Here is a 19,850-nt window from a genome sequence, read left to right on the forward strand (position 1 = left end):
AGTTCAGATTTTAGCAAATCTAACGGCAATAAAAGTAAATAAAATCAACAATAGTGCTAGGTCTGATTTATAGAATTAGATCTTCCTGTTTTATCCTACACACCATTTGTGAGTGCAGAGAAACTAATTAAAAAGAGCTGCATCCAAAAAGAGACTGGGGAAGGGGGATGCCTTCAGAAGCATAATGGGTGCATAGGCTTTTGTGCATTCATATTCTTTATCCGTACTTATACCTAGGGATGTAGTCAAGAGAGCTGACTCCACTATTAGATTCTCCACGCATACAGCAATATTAGATGCTCCTTCCCCTAAAGAGCTTGGAGTTGAAGCATATTGGTCTTCCTGGATGCTCTCATCAGTTTAATTATCCGTACATATACCGTTGCTATATTAAGAACACACCACAACGTTTTGAAGCTTCTGGCTTAACACACTCAAATGTAAAGCATGCTATGAAAATACTACACATCAGACGGGCAGTTCTTCCCCTGGGAAGATCAGGAGAGAGAGGCTGAACCTCACTTGCCAGATTTTGGTTACACTGCTTAATGCCTGGTGGCAAAGTTCAGATGCTGAGGGGAGCTGAGTGGTCAGAGACCACAAGAAATGGGATAGCTAAGCAAACTGCTTTAACCTTGCAGCCAAATAAAAGAATGATGTACTGTGTAGGTTCAGCTCACAAGGCACAGTAAATCAGTGCTACTCCACTTACATCCCCACTGATAGTCTGGCTCTAATCTCCTGTGTGTGAGTGTGGCCCCCAAGTTCACCAGAGTGGTGGCTAGGACCTGTCTGTGACTCTCCTGGGCCATAGGGCAGGGTCTAACACACCTTGTCTTGCAAGAGAGTGGGTCCCCTCCACTCTTGGTGAGCACCCCAAGGGAGTCTTTGCTTCTTGAGTCAGCAGAAGGTGCTGAATATAATCAAGGATTAGGCTTGTGATAAAACCATGGTTATTTCACAGGGAATGGAGAAAGTCAACAACTTGTTATCTACAAAAGGATAGAAAGTCCCCTTGCCTTCAGCTACTCATATTAAGTACTATCTGCAGTCTTCCCTAATGGGTCTATACATTCAGAGCCTATGTATGAAGCCAACCAACTGACTCTGTGTGTCCCTAAGAAGCAAAGGTTTCCGTGTCCAACATGCCTTGGGACATAGCAAGGAAGCTGCCCGGGTCCCCTGGGCTGGTCCCCTCTGTCAGTCACAGCAACCACCACATCCAGCAGTCACCCATGTCAACAGAAGAGGGACATGGACAGGGCACATCAAGGACCAGATCGAGTTGCAATGGGAGAAACGCTGGGCACAGGCAAGTCCTGCCTCCACTTCTAGATGTTCAGTTATTTCTCCTGTGATACCTGCTGAACTAACACAGGGAACGCTAACACTCGGTGCAGCTGAAGCACATGGACTGTCCTGGTGCATGTCAGGACTGCCTGCAGCCCAAATGGGTCCTACCACTCTCCCCTCCAAACAGCTCTGCTCCTAACGCCCTTGAAGGCACAATCTGCTGGTGGATGAGAAGGAGATGAGGACGCTGGGCTTCATTTCCTGGCTGCAGGCTCACCATCATCACACAGTGACCCCCATAAATAAAGGAAGAGGCAATGGAGAGCACTGATAATTGGCCACAGCTTGAAAGAAAAGAAAGCAAAATAATACTTGCTCACCATAAGAATTAATGGGGGGATAAGAAAGGCTTATTTCCCCTGATATTTGTAAAAAGAAGTGCTGGTGATAAACCAGGCCCATTAAAAAGGAGGAGGGTGAAATGAATGACCAGATGAGATAGTGAGTGTCTTTTATTAAAAAACAAAAAATCTTTTTTCTGCAGAGAAAGAATAAAGAAGAAATAAGACGGAGCAATTAGGAGAGAACTCAGGCAGGGTAAAAACTGTTAGTGATAAACAGCTACTAAGGAAATAATTGGAAAATGTAAACGCATACAAATGTGGGTGATGACCCATGTACTGGGGTGATAGCAGAATTAGCCAATAAATGTAATGAACCATGGAAGGAGAAGCTTGGAGACTTTATGGAGAATTGGGGATGATTTTTCTAAGCAGGAGGGGTAGAAAGCAAACAAAGGCAGCCTGGTTTCTGAGAGGGAGCGATCCTTTGCCCGTGGCTGGTGTAATGTCCATGGGAAGAGGGAAGGGGAGGATGAGTGCACAAGATCAGCTGAAGAAAGGGATCTAGGAAGGGATGCTGATGCCAGCTCCACCGCTTCCCACGCTGGAAGGCAGGAGTGCCTCCAAGCCTGGAGGAAGGGGCAATGGTCAGAAATGGTCATAGCCTCTTCTCTCCCCATGAGCTTTCATTTCAGGTAGAGGGAATCCTTGGCTGCCTCATTTTCTTTTTACAGAATGAAGGTTGAGGACAGGGTTTGTAACTGGCCCTAGTGGTCTTTATCCACCGGTTTGGGACTGGGACTGACTTCCCAAGCTGGACCCGTTTCTGAAGTGAAATGTGTATCTGCACATAGGCTTGGTGTCCCAGAGATGTGATTTGGGGCATTTTCTGTTCAAGAACACCGCAGAGGAGCTAAGAGCAGACGAAGCATGCCATGCAGTGGCATGGCACAGGGAGCTGTTAGCCACAGGCTGAGCCAGCTGGAGTTATGGGATCTGAGATATGCTACCAAAATGCACAATCAGCTTTAACTGAAAGACAACACAGCTCTTTGTCCCTCTAAATATCTAAAAGCTTGCTCAGCACTGCCAGGAACGGGAAAACGGCTTGATGTGATGTTGACCCAAACCCTACACTGCAGCTAACGCTGTCTCCTTGCATAAGGACTCACCCACAGTGCCACCAACCCAAGCACATCTCTCTGTGAGCAGACACAGGGACCGATATCCTCCACCGTGACTGGCGTTGAGACCGTGCTTCCCTCATGGACAACATAGCAGCTGCCTGCCCTTGAGGGATGCTGGAGCCCTTCCTCTTCCCCAAGGAAGAGTTGAACCTCCCTGCCAGCATCCAGAAAGTCTCTTTCTGCATCTCACCCAGACACCTCCTCACTGCAAAGTGAGATTGAAGTGACTAAGTAACTATATCTGTTCATGCTTTCCTTAAATCCAATGTGAAAGATGGGCAGGAGCAGATCCTAAAGCAGCAGTGCAGGCAGGGAAATCAGAGGCTGCTCCCAGTCCATTTCTTTGAGTGACAGAGCCAAAGTCTCATAAGCTGGGCCAGCCCAGAGATCAGTCATGCTGCTGGCAGATGCTGCTGCTGGAAGCACAAAGACTTCCAGAAAATGGTGCTGGAGATCTTCATGGCCCTCTGGGAACTGAAGACATCTCTGCTGACCAGCCAGCGGTCACACTGCCTGCGTGGCAGATTTCTCTCCCCCGCCTGATGTCCTACCAGATGGCTCTGGACCCACCCCAAAACTTGCTCCTACTGCAAGGAGTAAATGCCTTCATCATTTCTAATGCTGAAGGGCTGCAGTTTTGGGAAGAGCTGCATTTCATATGTGAGTGTGAAGAGAATAATCATATTTAATGTAATTTCTGAAAAACCGAGGAAGGTGAATTTGGGCAGAGGGAAGGTTTTGTCCTTCTCTGTGATAAAACGGGAGAGAGATCTGACTTGCAGTGGGGAATTAGCCTTGACTACTGAGGGGTTTGAGTGCCCCAGTGTTGCAATCCTCTCTTGTTTCATAGTCCCTTCCACAACTGTGTGGTGATTTTTATCCCTTGCATTGAAAGCGTGCCATGGACTCACTGGATGTCTGCCTCTGATAAACATTCAGAGCGTCATTATTAAATGGTGGGAACTGCGTTTCTATTGATTTTCCTTTCCAAATAGCTTAGACAGCTGTAGATTAAGTGAAAGCTTTGGAAACCAGATAGCTGTCATCTGAATCGATCTCCACGATCTCTTTGGACATTGGTATTACCTGGGACCATTCAGCCATTTTAAACTCTGATTTCGCATCAGGAGATGAGAAAAGCACTTGCCCCATTCCCACTTCCCAAAGTGTCTAGATAGCGCTGCAGAAGCAAAGGATGGGCTGAGTGCAGCTTAGGAGATCCTTGCTTACAGCACAGGAAAGACCTGTATGGGTTGCTGGTTCCTGTGCCTTCGGTTGCAAAGTGGGAATACCCTGTGCCATTAAATCACAGGGTATTCCCACTTTGTCTTGCTTTTTCATGTAGGGCCTAGCCTCCTATTGAGTGGACTTCAGTAGGACAATCTGTATTTCTACATATCCCCCCACAAAATACAATCCCTCTGTGTAAGTGTAGCTTCCAGACCAGCTCCTTGGTCACTTTAATGTCTCAATGGCTGGACTCAAAATAGATTATTGAGGACTACAGGAAAGACCATATATCTTTAGAAAGCCATTTTGCATTCCACTTGCCATAGGGATCAGGAGAACATTTGCCTGCTTGTCTGCTCTCCCAGGAGGCTCTGAAGATGTGGCTGCAGTTTGCCCTAGGAAGAAGATGCCAGTATCTCTTCAAAGAGAAAGGAAAATAGATAGCAAAGTTATTTTGCCCTGCAATGCCTCAATCCACAAAGGAACTTTTGCTGGTAGGGAAAAGTTATGAAAAAGTGAGGAGAAATCACAAAAAAGGCAAAAGTTTCCAACACAGACTTAGTCTCAGACAGAAAGTGGTTATATGAGAGCAGAGAGATATGTTATATCCTTCTAGTGTAAACCACTGCTGTTCAGTAGAGATTCATCCATCAATACCAGAAGAGAAGTTGGCCTATGGCTCTTTGCTGGTTTGCCAGACTTTTATTAAATGCACAAGAATGCCAAGTCTGTAATGTCTAAAAGTGAATTTATTTAACAATGAACTCTTTGAAAAGGGAGTCCCAGATGTGTAATTAATAATGAATCAGTGATCTGAAATCTGATCCAAAGCCTACTGAAGCTGATAGACAGACTCTCTGACTTCAAGGAGTTCTGGATAAGGCTCTCATTAGGCAAAAGGAAAAAAAAATTAAAAGCTGAGACAGCTAGTTAGTTAAAAAATATTATAGCTTGAATTCTGTGCTTAACAGAGACATACAATAATCTGCACTGCACATAAATCCCCTCTCTGCTGACAGGGGACTCACACATTTCTGTGTCTGAAGCTGAACTTGAAATCTAGGAGATAAAATAAAATAAAAAAAAGCTGCAAGAGAGTCCCAAAAGGAAAATCTCCAGCGGTTTGAACCACAGCTCATTTCCTCTTGGAAGGAATTCGGAGATAACTGTCATATATGTGTCATTTGGAGGCAGCAGATGCTGCTCCTCTCTGCGCGCCGAAGCCCTGCTCGTACCCCCACCCTGCTCCAGCCTGGGCACCCACCTCTGCTCTGCCTCGGCTGGCTTTACATCAGCTACATGCAACGCACGGCGTGGAGATAATCAACCTGAAATTCCTGCCAAGCTCAGCCTAGCGTGGTACCTAAGGGGGGGCATGCAGCTTGTCTTCCATCAGTGCAACTTAATTCAATTTGTCAGGGATGCAGACGGTTTGGGTGAGCCCGATCTGGTCACCGCCATCCTGACATCGGCCAAATTTTGCACAAGTGCTGTGAGATAGGGTTGTGGCAGCCCCTATTTTTCATTTGCCTTTCAATATGACACTAATGGGGAGGTGGAGGAGATATTTGCTGATGAACAATTTCATTGTTCCATGTCTTTTTTGGGAGACATAAAGCACACATATTAAAACATCCCCTTGAGTCAAATGTTTTTAAGTACAGTAACACAGCTCATTTTTAAATAATCAAATAATAATTAAGAATAATCGGATCCCATTTCTGCTGAAGAACCAATGTGTCTACATTGAATTTGCTTTTTTAATAGCAAATTGTAACTCAATCTAAATGTAAATTCCTGGAGAATCTGCTATCTAATTCTCATTATTTCCACTTGCTTAATGCAATTAGAAACATCTGTCACTGATCAACTGTCCACACAGTGAAAATAAATAATAATTCATGCTATCTGCCTCCATAGTGTTTTTCAGGGAAAGAACTGCTTTAAAAGCGTTCGCTAAAGCCCAAGAGCTAGAGCTGTGCAAAATGCTTGTGACAAGCTCTGAATCACTGAATGTGCCTGACTGTCAGTGTCTCTGTATCTCAGAGACATTTGTGGAACAATTTGAGAAAATCCTGGATACATACAAAAGTGACCACCCCAGTTTCTGGACACATTTGCCTCTGGGGTTTCCATCTTCAGGGATATATTGTGTCTTGCTGGTGGGCAAATCTCACCCCCTGCTCCCAAAGCCTGGACCCAAAACCGTGCCAGAGCAAGCAAATATTTGTACTGATGGAGCTGTGGTTGCCAGAGGGGCAGCAGGAGGCCAGTGAATGGGACATGGGTGCAGAGAGAAAGGCCACTGGAGTCACTGGGGCTTGAGGGTTATCCCAGCTGCTGCCTGTGGTCCCGGTTTGGCTTTGCCTATGAGAGGAGTGGAGGGAAACAGCAGAGCAGGCTGCTGTGAGAAATGGGCACCCAGTCCCCATGAGATGGACCAGATCAGGGTGCTTCCTCCTCTTTAAAACACATTAGTACATGTAACCTATCTGTATAAACTCTCTGGTTGCTCAAAAGACAAGAAATATCAAAGAACTAGAGAAGATAAGCCTGAACTGAACCTGAAGAAATGGGCTTGTTCATCCCCTGCCCACTAGCAATAGGGATGGATAAGGAGTAAAGGCAGAGTCTATGTGGAAAGGTATTCTCATTAGGCATCTACTGCTGAAACATCCTCAAAAGAGAGAACTACATTAATCCAAAGGCCAGTCTTCCTAGTAACCAAGAGAAGCCCAATGCCACAGCCAAAACCCTCAATGTTTTTGCCTTTGAGCTGCTCAGCAGTTGGAGGCTTGTCCCATGCAATGACCTGCCTGCTCCGTGGGGCTGATGCACGGATGCTGGGACGGTCTCCTTCAATAAACATCAGAGAGACTGGGGAAGCATGAGCAATGGCATTGCCCTCATTGCCGTGTGGGTCAGAACAACTCTACGCATGAAATGCTCATCCTGGCTTCAAAGCGAGGAGGGGAAATGAAGTGTAAATGGCTTGGCTGGTTTATTTTATTTTATTCTTAAAAAGGGCAAAGGCAAATCTCTTTAATTCATTTCTTTTCCAGGAGACAAGTATAACTTAGAGACATTATGAGATCCACTCTGACAAGCTGAGGTCTCTACCACTGTCTGGGCTGCCAGACCAGGAGGGCAGGGATGAGCTGAAAGTTGCTGGCCTGTTCACGATCTCGTCAGGTCGCATCTAGTCACTGCTGCACCTCCTGCTCCAACCCCGCTTTGTTTCTGCGTCCTCCACCGTAACCACAGCAATGAGCCAAGAGGTACCTCTGCAGCTTGCCAGCCTTTTGATCCCAGTGGTCCGAAATGCGCCTGTGCCCGTGTGAGGATGAGGGGATGCCTGTACCGCTCACCCCATGTTATGCCAGGGGGTGAAGGGGACGGCAGCTCCTGAAGGCAGATGTGGAGGGGGCCAGGCTGCACTGCTAGTCTGCCGCCTGCTTGCACAGGAGGGATTATTCTTGTTCAGCTAACAGGAATGCCAGAGACAGGCAGCACAGCGGAGGGCAGAGTCCTTTCCAAAAATAGGGATGAATCACTAAACCAAAATCTATACTATTAATCAATTTTCCCAAAGATAAACACCTTCCAGAGTTGGCATGTTTGCTGGCTCTACCTCCAAGCATCTGGTTTGATCCGCTACCAAGATAGTATCATCTTCAAAGTCAGGACAGAGGCTGAAGCTTCCTCCCAAGGCGGGTTTAGATTTTTGCTTCTTCCTCCCCAAATATGGGCACTTTCCCAGCAAAGGTAATAACAGAAGAGTTTTCGTTCAAACATAATGGTGATGAGCCATCTTTGAGTGCAGATAGATGGGAAAGTAAAAGACATCCTATCTGTATTAACAGCCTCTTATCCGACAGGACTGCTTCTCTGGGGGAGGTCGGGAAAGGAACGTAAAGGAAGAACGAGCACATGTCTTGTTGCTCACGATGAGGTCATGCAGATTTTTTTAAAGCATGACCCAGTTATAAGCTGAGAGCCATCTCCTCTGTCCTGAAAATTAGAAAAGCTGATGGTTTTTCTGATGACATCCCGTATCGCAGCCGACACGAATGCCACGGGCAGCCTTTCTGTGCTCGCAGCAGTTGCTGTGCCTGCCTCGCTCCTTCTCGGGGCACCGAACTCACGGGCGTGCTGCCGTCAGCAGGCTAGTGCATCCCTGGGGGAGGAGGGGAATTCGGGAAAATGAACCACCAAAGAGAGAGACAAATCCATTTTGACATCAGATCGCCCAAAGCTTCCTCATGAGTAGGCGCTTCCCCGAAATAAAGACAGAAAGGACTGACAAGCCACACACTGGAAATACGGGGAAGGCTGGGGGATGGAGATTTGCTCGATCACTTGAGGATGGCATTTCGCATCATTTCCAAAGAGACTGGCCCTAAAAAACACACTCCTGGGCAAAGGCAGGGGGAATAGATGGGATTTGGAGAGGGAGAGGTGGGGTGGGCAGGGCTGGGCAGCACCCAGGCCTCCCTCAGGAAGGGCAGCGTGGTCTCCTCGCATCCCCACGCTGCCCGTCCCCAGGCTCCTGTCCCCTCTGCGTGGTCAGAGATGTCTCCTTTCCCTTGCACACTGTGGCCAGCAGGGCAAACCAGCCCCAGCAACCTTTGCTGGTAGCACCACGGTGCTGGATCCGGCTCCTTTTTGCTTCGCTCAGTGCCATTGCCAGGTGTGATGTGAAACCCGTGTCTGTGTGAGCGCACGCGGGCTGCCCTAAACTAACCAGCCCGAATGCATCGCTGCTGGCAAACCGTTCCAGCCTGACACCATGCAGCCACGGCCAGCTGCTGCTTGTGGTTACCTGCAGCAAGGTAAAGGGAAAGGAAACCATTTCCCAGTGAGATGGTAACAGCTCAAGACCTGGTTTGCTCATTACGTGCAATACGCCTGAGCCCAGGAGCCTCACTCGTGGCCGAGGCTCTCACTGTGCCATGCCGAAGGAAGAGCCTTTTGGCTGAAAGTTGAGATCTTTTGTCTAAGCTGCATTCACTTGTGGCTGAAAAGGAAAGGGAAAGGGAATACAAAACGATTTTCTATAAGTCGAGTAATGTAGCTCAGACAATCAAGCCTGGCACCTCTCATTCACTATCAACCTAGTATTTGTACTGCACAGTCCAATGGCAGCAATAAGGGGAAATGCTCCATCCTGAAATGCTAGCTCGGATTGGAAATGCACATTTTTTACCTTGGCTTGAAAATAAATCTGCTATGCTGCCTTGCTCATAATTTCTTCTGAGCTACACTCTTCTAGACTGTTCAATATCTCCTGAAATCATCTGGTACATACGTTATTATTTTTCAAAATTGCTTGCTCAGACCATGCTATAAAAAAATAATTTTCTATTTCCATTTCCATTGCCTTCCAGGAGACAGGCTTTTGTCCTGTGCCACATTTAGCACTTTCTTACTTGAATTTACTATTTGGGTTTCCTCGTCCAGGCAGGGGGATGTGAAAGGAGGAGTAAGAGCCAAAGAGGGACTGCTCTGGTCACACATAACCATCCACAGCATGAACCCCTACCCCAGACCTAATTGCAGAGACTCCTTTTGCAATCAAGGAGAGAAAGGGGCATGATTCATTTCAGACAATCTATTTTAGGATGAGCTCAGCCATGCCCTACAAGTGCCCTCCTCTCTCCACTGCCTGTAAAAGCCTAGCTCAGGCACAGATGCCCATGCTGTACGTGCCTCAGGTTAAACGAGATGAACTTCACCAGTGACCGCCATGCACCGAATCAGGCAGGTGCTCAGGCAAGATGGGGATGGGGGCAAGGGACAGGACACAGCACCAACACAAGGGCTGCTCTACCACAAAGGAGCAGCAGCGGAGAGCGGAAGGAGCTCTATGCATTTCAGCCTCATCATCCTGCTGCTAAACCCAATTTATTTCCACCTTTGTGCTTGGTGGTGCCCCGTGGCTGAGCCCAGCAGTCGCTCCGGGGAGGGGGAAGCGAGGCTGGGGGACATTGGGTTGTCCATGGCTGGAGCAGCATCTCATGGGCTACAATGATGTATGTCACAGCCTCTGTCAGACACTCGCAGGTTGGCCCAGGCACAAACAAAAGCTCCACTGAAGCCATGGAGCAGCTGAGCCTGGCAGAAACAATAGTGAATTTTCTAATTTCTCCCAAGTAATTGTGAGTGAGACGTTTTCTCTGTAACGGAGCGATTAGATGCTGGATGTGCCATTCCTGTACTGGTGTATGTGGTGGGAGGTCAGCAGGACAATTTAAATTGCTGATGCTCTACAAAACTTCAGGATTTAACTCATCAGAAAGGAAAGAGCTTTCTCCCTTCACCAGATGTTTTACTGGGATTGTCACTAGCCCCCTCCTCCCCATAAGTTTGAAAAGCTCCATGTATGCTTAAAATTAAGGGTATTACTTGACAAATTTTAGCAGAATAACTGAAAAAAAATTACTAGATATCTTCACCCACATTTGGCCAGCTGTAAAGAATATCCAGCTCTCAGCATACGCGGTATGAATAAACATATGTCTTCAGCTTATCTCTCTCCTGACAGCTCATGGATAGCTCCCCAGCCTGTATTAGTTTAAATGCAATTTATTCTGGAAGACTGATAATAGGGATATTGATTATGCAGGCCCTTGCAAGTCACACCCTCATTTCACTCCATGGAGAAGCGTGATTGCCATTCCCTATTTATGTTCTTACGGGGCTGTAAGCACTTTGCTGTAGGAATCTGTTCCCTCAGGCTCCTAACGTGGCACCTGATAGATGTGCAGGGCTGGGTCACAGGGGTCTTAGGGCACAAAAGGACGAAACCTGCTCTCAGCTCTCTTCAGAAACCAGCACGCAGCTCAGAAAGTGGGGAATGCGCAGCATTACTGTGCCAGAGAAGCATCATCCCCTGCAGTTAACCTCCTCAAGACACAGAAGTACCTCTGCCATGGGCAAGGTCAGCCCTGACCTGACTCATTCTCCGGGGTCACTTTGCTCCCAGCGGCTATTGCCCCCTGCCTCCACTTGTCCCATCTTCTGCTAATGCTCCTCCCATGCCTATGCCAACCTGCAGGCGGCTGAGGAACAAATCTGGAGGGACTGAGCTATCCCTGCTGGGTTTCATTAATTTCCAGTCTTGTCTCTCCTAGACACAGCTTTGCTTTCTCTAGAGCTGCCCGACCAGATTGACCTTCGCTGCATGGCAGATCCCCTTGGAGGCTCTCCATGCTCCCTGTCCATTTGGGCTCGCTGCTGATCCCTGCCCTGGAGTTATGCACCCTACTTGCTCTCTTCAAATCCTGCTCTCGGTGAACCTCACCAACTGGCATGACCTGCCAGCTTGCTCCGCACAGCCTGCCTTGCTGGTGTCTGACCTTAGAGAGTGTTCTCCTCCCGCAGGCCCATCCTTTGAGTGCCGTCTGTAGCACAGGGGCCGTGTCCATTCTCACTGAGCATTGTGGTCACCCACGGTGAGCTCAGGGGAGCCTGGACCACCCAGCATACCTGGGAGCTGCTGAGCTTGGACCAGCCTCTTGGGGCCAGCACCACCATATTGGCCTTGATGGAACCAAGCCAGGGTGCACAGCAGAGGCTCTTCCACCCCCAGTCTCTGAGCCCTGCTCAGGATTTCCTTCTGAGATGCTCATTCCACCTCCTGACTCAAATCCCTTCAGTTTTGCCCTCGTAATCAAGGGCAACCTAGAGTGGATCTGCTTTGCCACCTTCACCCTGCCTGAGATCCCTCTTGGCTCTTAAGCTGAATTGTTCACTCCACACCTCTGCACATCAAATTTCTTTCTCTTCTGCCCCTGTGCTCTTCCATTTCCATTTCCCAGCAAACACTCTCCCCTACAGGCTCGGCTTCTGTGGAATTCTGGGTTCACTGGAGCCTAAGCTGAGAAATGAACCCCAGAGATACAGCCCTCCAGCCTGACACCAGATGCTCGGTAGGCCATGGATGGCAGTGGTGGATGCTTGTTGAAGGGCATTTATTGAGGTTCTGCAGAGCAGCTCAACAGAGTCACGCCTTGCAGGCTGAAAGGCTGGGTTTGGGAGCAGACCTGGTTCTCCTAGTTCATTTTTCATTTATCCATTTATCCAGTCTAAGACAACATCTAGGTATCGTGCAGCAACCTTGTCTGCAGGAGGTGCGCTGACTGGGAAAGCCAACAACGCTCCCAGCACCACATTCCCCTTGGAGCAATGCTCAACGTATTTTCCTAATGTTATTTTTTGATAAACAGCCAAATTTTCAGCAGAAAAGCTCTTAACTCATAGCTCACTGGTTGCTCAGTGAGGGCACAGACATGAATTGCTGGTCTGGGCTCCCACCTCCCTTATTGCAGAGCAATCTCCTCTGTCCCTCTCTGTCCCATGGTGACCAAACCCAGCCGTACATTTGCCCCATTTGCAGGCATGCTCAAAATGATCAAAACTCTCAAACAAGGACCCGAGAGACAGTGAAAGGCCAGAAGGAGTCTTTCCTGCAGGTGAGAGATGGCTCCACACCGTTCACCTGCCAGGAGCCACAGGCTGTGGAGGGGCAATTGCATGGTGTGTGCCGGTGATGTACATCTCACCTCAGACACTGCTTGCCAGGATCCTTCTACGGCTTCCAAGTTGATCCAAAGCTGTGGATCTCAATAATTTTTAATGCCAAAGATGTTAAAAAATCTGCTTTGCAATTTTCCAAACACTTCCTGAGCTCGACTACAGTCTCACTCTTGCTGTAGTAAATCAGGATTTGTTTCTGAATTCTGACTTATACCAGAGTCCTAAAATTGCAGTTACAGAAAATAAAGGCTCCTTTCCAGAAGGCAGATCTGAGCACCCCTTCAGCTCCAACTAATTTTAAATTATGATCCAAATCAAATTTTTGCACATTTTCTCAGTGCAAGGGACTGGATCCCATCAGATTCCTAGTAGAAAACTCCACTCGAGTTCAGCTTGGTCTCCAGTTATTTGTCTGCCCTACAGAAAACACACAGGGTTTTTTTGGAGAGGAGCAACACACCAACCCACAACCTACAAAGCCACCCAGGGGACAGTTGTCAAGCCAATGCTGAGCCCTTGCATTAAGATGAAGGGACGCTTTCCAGCTGTTTTGTTGCAGGTATGGAGAGGCTGGGTAGGAAGTGGGGAGGCAGGGAGTGGGTCACTCCTTGGACACTCACCGAGGTCATCATTGCCAGCCCATCCCAGCTCTCCATGCCCTATAGGACATACCCTATAAGCAACTCCAGCAATATATTCACCATGCTACTCCTGCAAGGGCGTAAGGGAGGGCAGCGGGGCCGGCAGGGCCGTACTCACCCTCTTGCCTGCTCCTGCCTCCTCGTGCTGGCTGCTGCCGCCTTCCGCAGCGATGGTTAAAAGCGCTTTTGGAGCAGAGCCTGCGAGCGCTGCAGGGAACCGTGCTGCCTCTCCCACACAGCGAGGATGGCTACTGGCACCCAAACGTCTCCATGTACGGTCAGGGCCGCGCGGCTGCATTTCTGCATCAGCCCGGGAGCTGGTGCTTTTAAAGGGATCCCCAGTTTTGGCAGTGGAGCAGGGCTGGACCCCATTTTTCTGCAATTTTTGTGGCTTCCCAGGAGAGATTCAGCCCATCATGGGGCTTGCTTATCCTGCTCTGAGGATGGGATATATTGCTGTGGTCCTCATGCAAAACCTGTCTCCAAAGTTAGACAGCTTCTCCCTGATGGCAGGCAGGTGCCATCCTCAGTACCACCTAAAGGGGAACCTTTGCAGTTTTTCCACCATGCCAGCCCAGGTAACCACCATACTTATTGGCACACAAAAGTGAGGCAGCAAGAAAACACAGGTAAACCCCCATTGACTGCAATTTCCTGACCAATACTGAAAATATTGCAAAAACACTAACGGCATTCTGGGAGGAGAGGGGAACATTTTATTTCTCCCTCTAACCTTTATTAGTGGAGTTATTGCTCTCAAAAGATGCTGTATCTTCACCAGGACAGCATGCGGCAGCCTGGCCCCAGGCTGAGCTCAGCCAGGCTGAGCCTGGAGGAGCAAGGGACACCGGTGCGCTCTGAACTGAGCATCTCCACCGGGATGGCCACGCTGGTGACAGCCATCCGTGCGGCAGTGAGTCACCAGCCCACGAGGCACCTCACCAGCCACGTTGGCTCACAGCTACCGGCGTCTCCCAGTCTGGCTTGGAGGCGGTTCCCGGGGATGAGGTGCAGAAGCATAGCAGGCACACTGGAGACAGGTCCTGGGCTCCTGAAGGGCTCCTGACCCACTCAAAGCAGAGTCGGTGTGCAAGGCAAAAATGTTGGAAAGGGATGTTCTGCTCATGCCATTAATTTTGGCTGTATGTATATATGTATTGCTGTTAACGTGTTTTTGGATGCACTTGCATTGCAGCTGGGAGACAGAAATGCTGCAAGCTTACCTAGCTTACCCTGAGCTGTTTGGGTAGCAAGAGTTACTTAAGAAGTGGTAACACGGACGTCCAGGTGGGTTAACCACCCAAATACCTACAGACAAGCGTGGTGCTAACCTCCACGTCTCTCCCTGGCTCTTGCAAATCAGGCTCAGTGCTCCTTGGGGGGGAAGGTTAGAAACAAAATGCCCAGTTATTTCCTACAATCAAATTTCAGAGCCCTCCAGACCCCACAGACGACTCTGCTACGAGCCTCGGATGAGATCCGTTTCTGTAATAACTCTTCCAGAGAGAAAGAATTAGGAGGCTTAACACTTTCAGATGACAGTTGCCGGAGCCGCTGTCAGATAACAGGCACGGGCAGCTGGCACGGGAGCCGGGAGCGAGCCAGGCCGCCCGATTCAGCCAGCCCAGAAAAAAGCCATGTTTATAAAAACCCACATGAAAATGAACGCATTGCCAATTATGCAAAAGTCTTTAAACAAAGCAACGCAAACCTTTCATGTGCAACAGACAAATGGTACACGGTCACAGGGAAATAATATAACAGATAGAGAGGCTGAGAGCGGGGAACGTGAGCAAATCCATTTTCCAGAAGCAAGAAAAGGGACTCACTCGCTGAAAAGGATTAGCTGGATAAAGCCAAACACTTTAAAAAAAACCCGCGTTAGAAACTAAACATGCATCAAACAGAAAACGGAAAAAAAACCAGATTGTAAGAAGATCCAAGGAGCCACCCTCTGCTCCTGCTCAGAAAGAAAACGCTGTCAAAAAAATACCCTATGTAAACTTGCCACACACACCAGATCATCAACAGGCATTTATCAAATGAAACACATACCAAATGCAACTCTTCTTCCTAATCCCAAGTCAAACAGCCTTTGAGTTTCAGACCCTCAGGAAAAGATTTCCATATGATCCTCCTCTGTCTCCGTTTATGATTAGCCCTTCTAAATTTCAGCATTTATCTGACAAAACACATTGGGGAGGGCTTTATTTTATCTGCAAAGCCTTGTGTTTCTGCTTTTCCTTAGCTGCTGCTGTACCGCTCTGCAGCCGCTCAACTTGGGAGGAAAAGACTTTAGTCCAGACTCTTTGATTGACTAAACCCAGGATCACTTTCCTGATGGTGGTAACCCCAAGCCCTTGCATTACGTGCCAACATCGAAGGAAGCCAGCATTCACAGAAGGGGTTATAAATGCTGCCTCTGAGCCAAAATCTTACTTTTGGGGCTCAGTAATGCAAATAAAACATATGTGCATGGGCGATCCCACTGGCAATAGCTGTGTGGCCACTCTGAGGGGTCTTTATAGTTTTGGGAGAGAATTTGTGGTGGCGAAACATTTCAATCTGGTCTGGCGGAGCTGTCGCGCAGAGCCAAGGCTGACTCCTGTGAGCAACCGCAGGAGCACGGTTACCATTTGCCGTCCTCCTGCAGCCTGAGGTATGGTCCTCATTAACCATCGATTGATATGTTTCGAACGACATATTCATAAACCCCTGAGACTGATCACAGTTAATTCACAGACAAAAAAGGGAGTGCATTTGCTTAATACACTGCTTTTTGCAAACACCCTGATCATTCCCAGATGCATCTGTTTCTGCCCAGCAGCACTCGAAGCAGCAGGAGAGGAAATAATTTCAGCTCCTGAGTCACTGGCCTAAGCAGTTTCAAGATGCTCCAGGAGCTCTCCTGCATCCATTCGAGGAAGCTGTACCCATCTCCCTCCTTCAATCAGACCCAGCTTCTTCTGCTGGTTTTTTCCACACCAAAATACAGCAGCAGGATCCCCGAACCCTTCTCTAAGCAGAGCACTTGATATCGCACATGCAAGCGCTGCAAGGCTGCATAAAGCCAGATCCAGGTGAGGACAGTATTTTGATCTCACCCACAGCAGAGAAATCAGTTTTACTGATTCCCAGTGGTCTCTCCTAAACTTGCCCCAGGAGTGTGAAATTAGCTATGGAGAAGCTTCCAGGAAAGGTTGTGGTTGGTGGGAAGGAGGAAATTTCACACGAGAATTTGAGAGCCCAGCTCCAGGGCAATTCAAGCCAGCGCAGATCTAGATGCTAAGGCCCAACACAGCTATGGAAGAATTTTTTTCACAGCATAAACCAGCAGATCAGCGCGCCGTTTCAGCTTGTGGCAAGATACCTACAGAAAAATACAGCTTTGAAGTGACAACTAGAAGCTCGGGGTTGGATGAACATTTTATTTACAGCTTCTTATTCAGTTCAGCTATGAGATAAGGTAATAATAAAAATAATTGTGCTCAGAACTTACAAAGCAACTTTTATCTGACATCTCAGCACAAGTTACAAACAATAACTCAGTTGGTGAGATTTCTCCTGGCAAAGCGCGTGTTGCTCCTGAAGGGAGCCTAATTGATTTGGGACCTGCCGGGGCAAAGCACGACTCGTCTGGGTAGCATCAGCCCGCTCCTGCCCCGAGCGGAGCAGCCTTAGAACCACCCCAAAGCCGGTGGCTTTGCCCATGCTTTACAGGCAGGCAAACCAAAGTGTTGTGCCCACGTCTGCGAAGAGTATTGGAGACACACTCGAATCCAAACATCCTCTTCCTCTGTTGTCTGCTCCACCCAAAAGTGGTTTATTTACTATTGCCCTGAGGAGAGACTACCTAACAGCATTGAAAAACCTCATTTAACCAGAAAAGCATCTGAGATGCCTCAGTGGACAATCCTGTACACATACGGGCACGGTGCTGCTCAGAGAGCTGGGTCAACCTGCGTGCAGCAACAGAGGTTACTGCTTTTTCTGGGTATGAATTTTTCATAATCACACCTCCTGGCTTTCCCCATTCATACATTAGTTGAAAACAGCGAAATGATTTATTGTACAAATAAAATTCAGCCATGGGTCACTTGCAAACTAGTTAGTGTGATTTACAGAGCAATTCGCTTCCTATATTGATCACGAGAAATTCCCATTGAAGGTGTGATCAAACACTTAAAAAAAATAATATCACGTGATATTGTTTCTGCTTACTCAGAAATGGACACGGAGCTTCCCAAACCAGCCTCCTCAACTGTCATCTTCACTGTGGGTTTTTTGTGTTATCGATAAAAAACCCCAAATAAGCAGGCTGGCCGGGGCAGCTCATATAGATTTCCCGCAGTATATTTTAAACTGTGATTAGTAATATTGTGAGCAGTGCTTTAGCAGAGCTGTTCTCCAATAGCCCATTCATTTTTCATCAAACTAAGAAAAATTTAAAAAGACATTTATATGAAGTAGAAAGCCAAGTGCTGCATCCTTGTGATGAAGGTGGCTGAACTTCCCCCAGCCAGCTGCTAAGCATCAACGAGCCCGGTGCAGGCTGGTGCAGGGATGCTTGCCATGCGGAGACCATTGGTATGGTGTTTTGGTTTAATTAGTCATCCTGATTTAGCTGTTCTCATTCCAGCCCTGGCCTGGCTCATTCGTGGTTATCCGGGCACTTGACAAGTTTCTCGGAGAGCTGAGGGATTTCACCTCCTCGGCGACTAAGTACTTGAAAAAATGTTACGCGTTAACGTTTCGTTAATGGTATTTTTAAGCAACTTTCCAGAAAGCGAGGCTGACTGTGCTTCCGGTGATTCAAGTTGCCTTCAGAAATCCCCATTCAGGTTTGCCTGTGCTGGGTAGGATCCTGGCCCCCTCCCAGCTTATCAGCTGCGGCCGGGGATTTTAGGCGCTATGGGAAGTTTAATTTCCTGCTTCTTGGGCTGTCTGCGGCTGGCCAGCAGCATTTGTAAAAGGAAAGACATTCTTCTAATTCTTGTTATTAACCCGTTGGTGATCTCTGAGGCACGAGCCAAAATTGTCAGAAAAGCTGAGGACACTACAGCTTCTGTCAGCCCATCATTACACAGCCAGCACCAGACTCTCATTTTTCCTAATTTTCCAAATTTTTTTTTAAGTAAAAAAATAAGACAGATGGAGCACAGACTTATTTTAATGCATGCTTGTGTTTGACACATGACTTACAACCTCTGTAATGCCTCAAGCAATGCCTGCCCCGGGGCACCACCACCGCAGCCTCTTCTGCTGCCGGCTGCACTCCGGGCGCAGGCGAGTGCATGGGGCACAGCCACCCCCGGTGCGCAGCCAGGCTTCGTACCCCAGAAACTCAGGGTGGCAAGTAAAGTAGATAAAAACAATTGCTAGAGGTATTTTAAGCAGATGCAATACATTTCTCACAGCTAAGCAATGCCTCAAAAAATAGCTAAGTAATACAGTAACACTGTCAAAAATGACCAGAGATGCTTTCCTTCTCACTGGCAGCAACCGGGACTGGTTTGGCACAGAATAAATCAAAATACATCCTGAATTAGTCCTCCATACAGATATGTCTTTGCAGGTCTTCCCCACCCAGCACTAATGCATCTTCCCTGAGCTCTGCAGGCAATCATGGGGCGAAGTTGCTGAGAAAACCCGCTGAAAACCCTTTTCTCTCCCCACCCCAGCGAAAATCCACAGCCACAGCAAACTATCACATGGTGAAACGTGCGGTTCCTACCTGAACAAGGAGCTCCAGCTTCCTGTCGTCAAGGAGGTGCACTTGGCATCTGCGGCCCTCCGTCATCTGCAAGAGAGAAGGGGCACGTGCGTCAGGGCGCTCGGCTTTCCAGCTTGGCACAGGGCTGCCGGCTCCCCCAGCGCAAGCTGGAGGCTTTCATTCGCTGTGGTGCTTTCGGTTTGTGTTGTTTTGTTTTTTTTTTTTTTTAATCCCCCTTCTTTTGGCACCGGGGGAAAGAAAAGGCTGGAAGGAGAAAAAGAAAATCCACCCCGGTAGCTGCCACGGAGCAGCGTGTGGCATCTGCTTGGATGCAGCTGCTGGGAGGAGGTCGTTCCAGTGTGAACAATGGGGCCAAGGGGACGGTTTGCAGCACAGGGGCCCCAACATTTTATACCGCAGCATCCAGCTTTGCAGCCAGGTTGGCCGGCAGAGGAGACATCCAGACAAGTTTCCCCCAAAGCCCTCCACAGCAAGGATTCAGCCATCCCAGAGGTAGCACGGAGCAAGCAAGGCTCCTCCCTGGGCCATGCTGATGGTGCTCCCTGGGGTTGCACCAGCTGCTCGTTTGGGCCTGAATCCCCAAATGGGCTTGTCCTACTTGGGGTGTCCTATTTAAGATGTACCACAGGAGCCACTCGTGATATTATTATACTGGTCCAAAGGTGCTTCCATACCAATATAGTTTATTACAACTCTTAACAAATAATATCAATAAAACTTTTAGGTATAGAAGGCTATTTCTTTCAAGGTCCTGTAGATTGGGATGCTAAGAAATAAATGAGCCACAGCCTGAGGAAACTCCTCCACAATTGGTCACGCCCTTTCCTGGCTCTCCTCTTGCATGGAGCACTGTAAGTGAGGAGCAACTTTGCTTTGCAGAGTTACA

General features: G+C 48.1%; 1 protein-coding gene across 5 annotated transcripts in view; it reads right to left on the reverse strand.

The window, feature by feature from the left end:
- Window positions 1-19,850, reverse strand: part of FRMD4A (FERM domain containing 4A) — a 211,694-nt gene that overhangs the window by 117,661 nt on the left and 74,183 nt on the right. For all 5 annotated transcript variants that reach the window (XM_075526407.1, XM_075526317.1, XM_075526495.1 and 2 more), the window contains exon 2: window positions 18,965-19,030. In XM_075526407.1, coding sequence (XP_075382522.1) covers window positions 18,965-19,030 — 66 coding nt within the window. The remainder of the gene's footprint in view (window positions 1-18,964; window positions 19,031-19,850) is intronic.

This window comes from Mycteria americana, chromosome 1 (genome assembly GCF_035582795.1).
Source record: "Mycteria americana isolate JAX WOST 10 ecotype Jacksonville Zoo and Gardens chromosome 1, USCA_MyAme_1.0, whole genome shotgun sequence".
NCBI lineage: Eukaryota > Metazoa > Chordata > Aves > Ciconiiformes > Ciconiidae > Mycteria > Mycteria americana.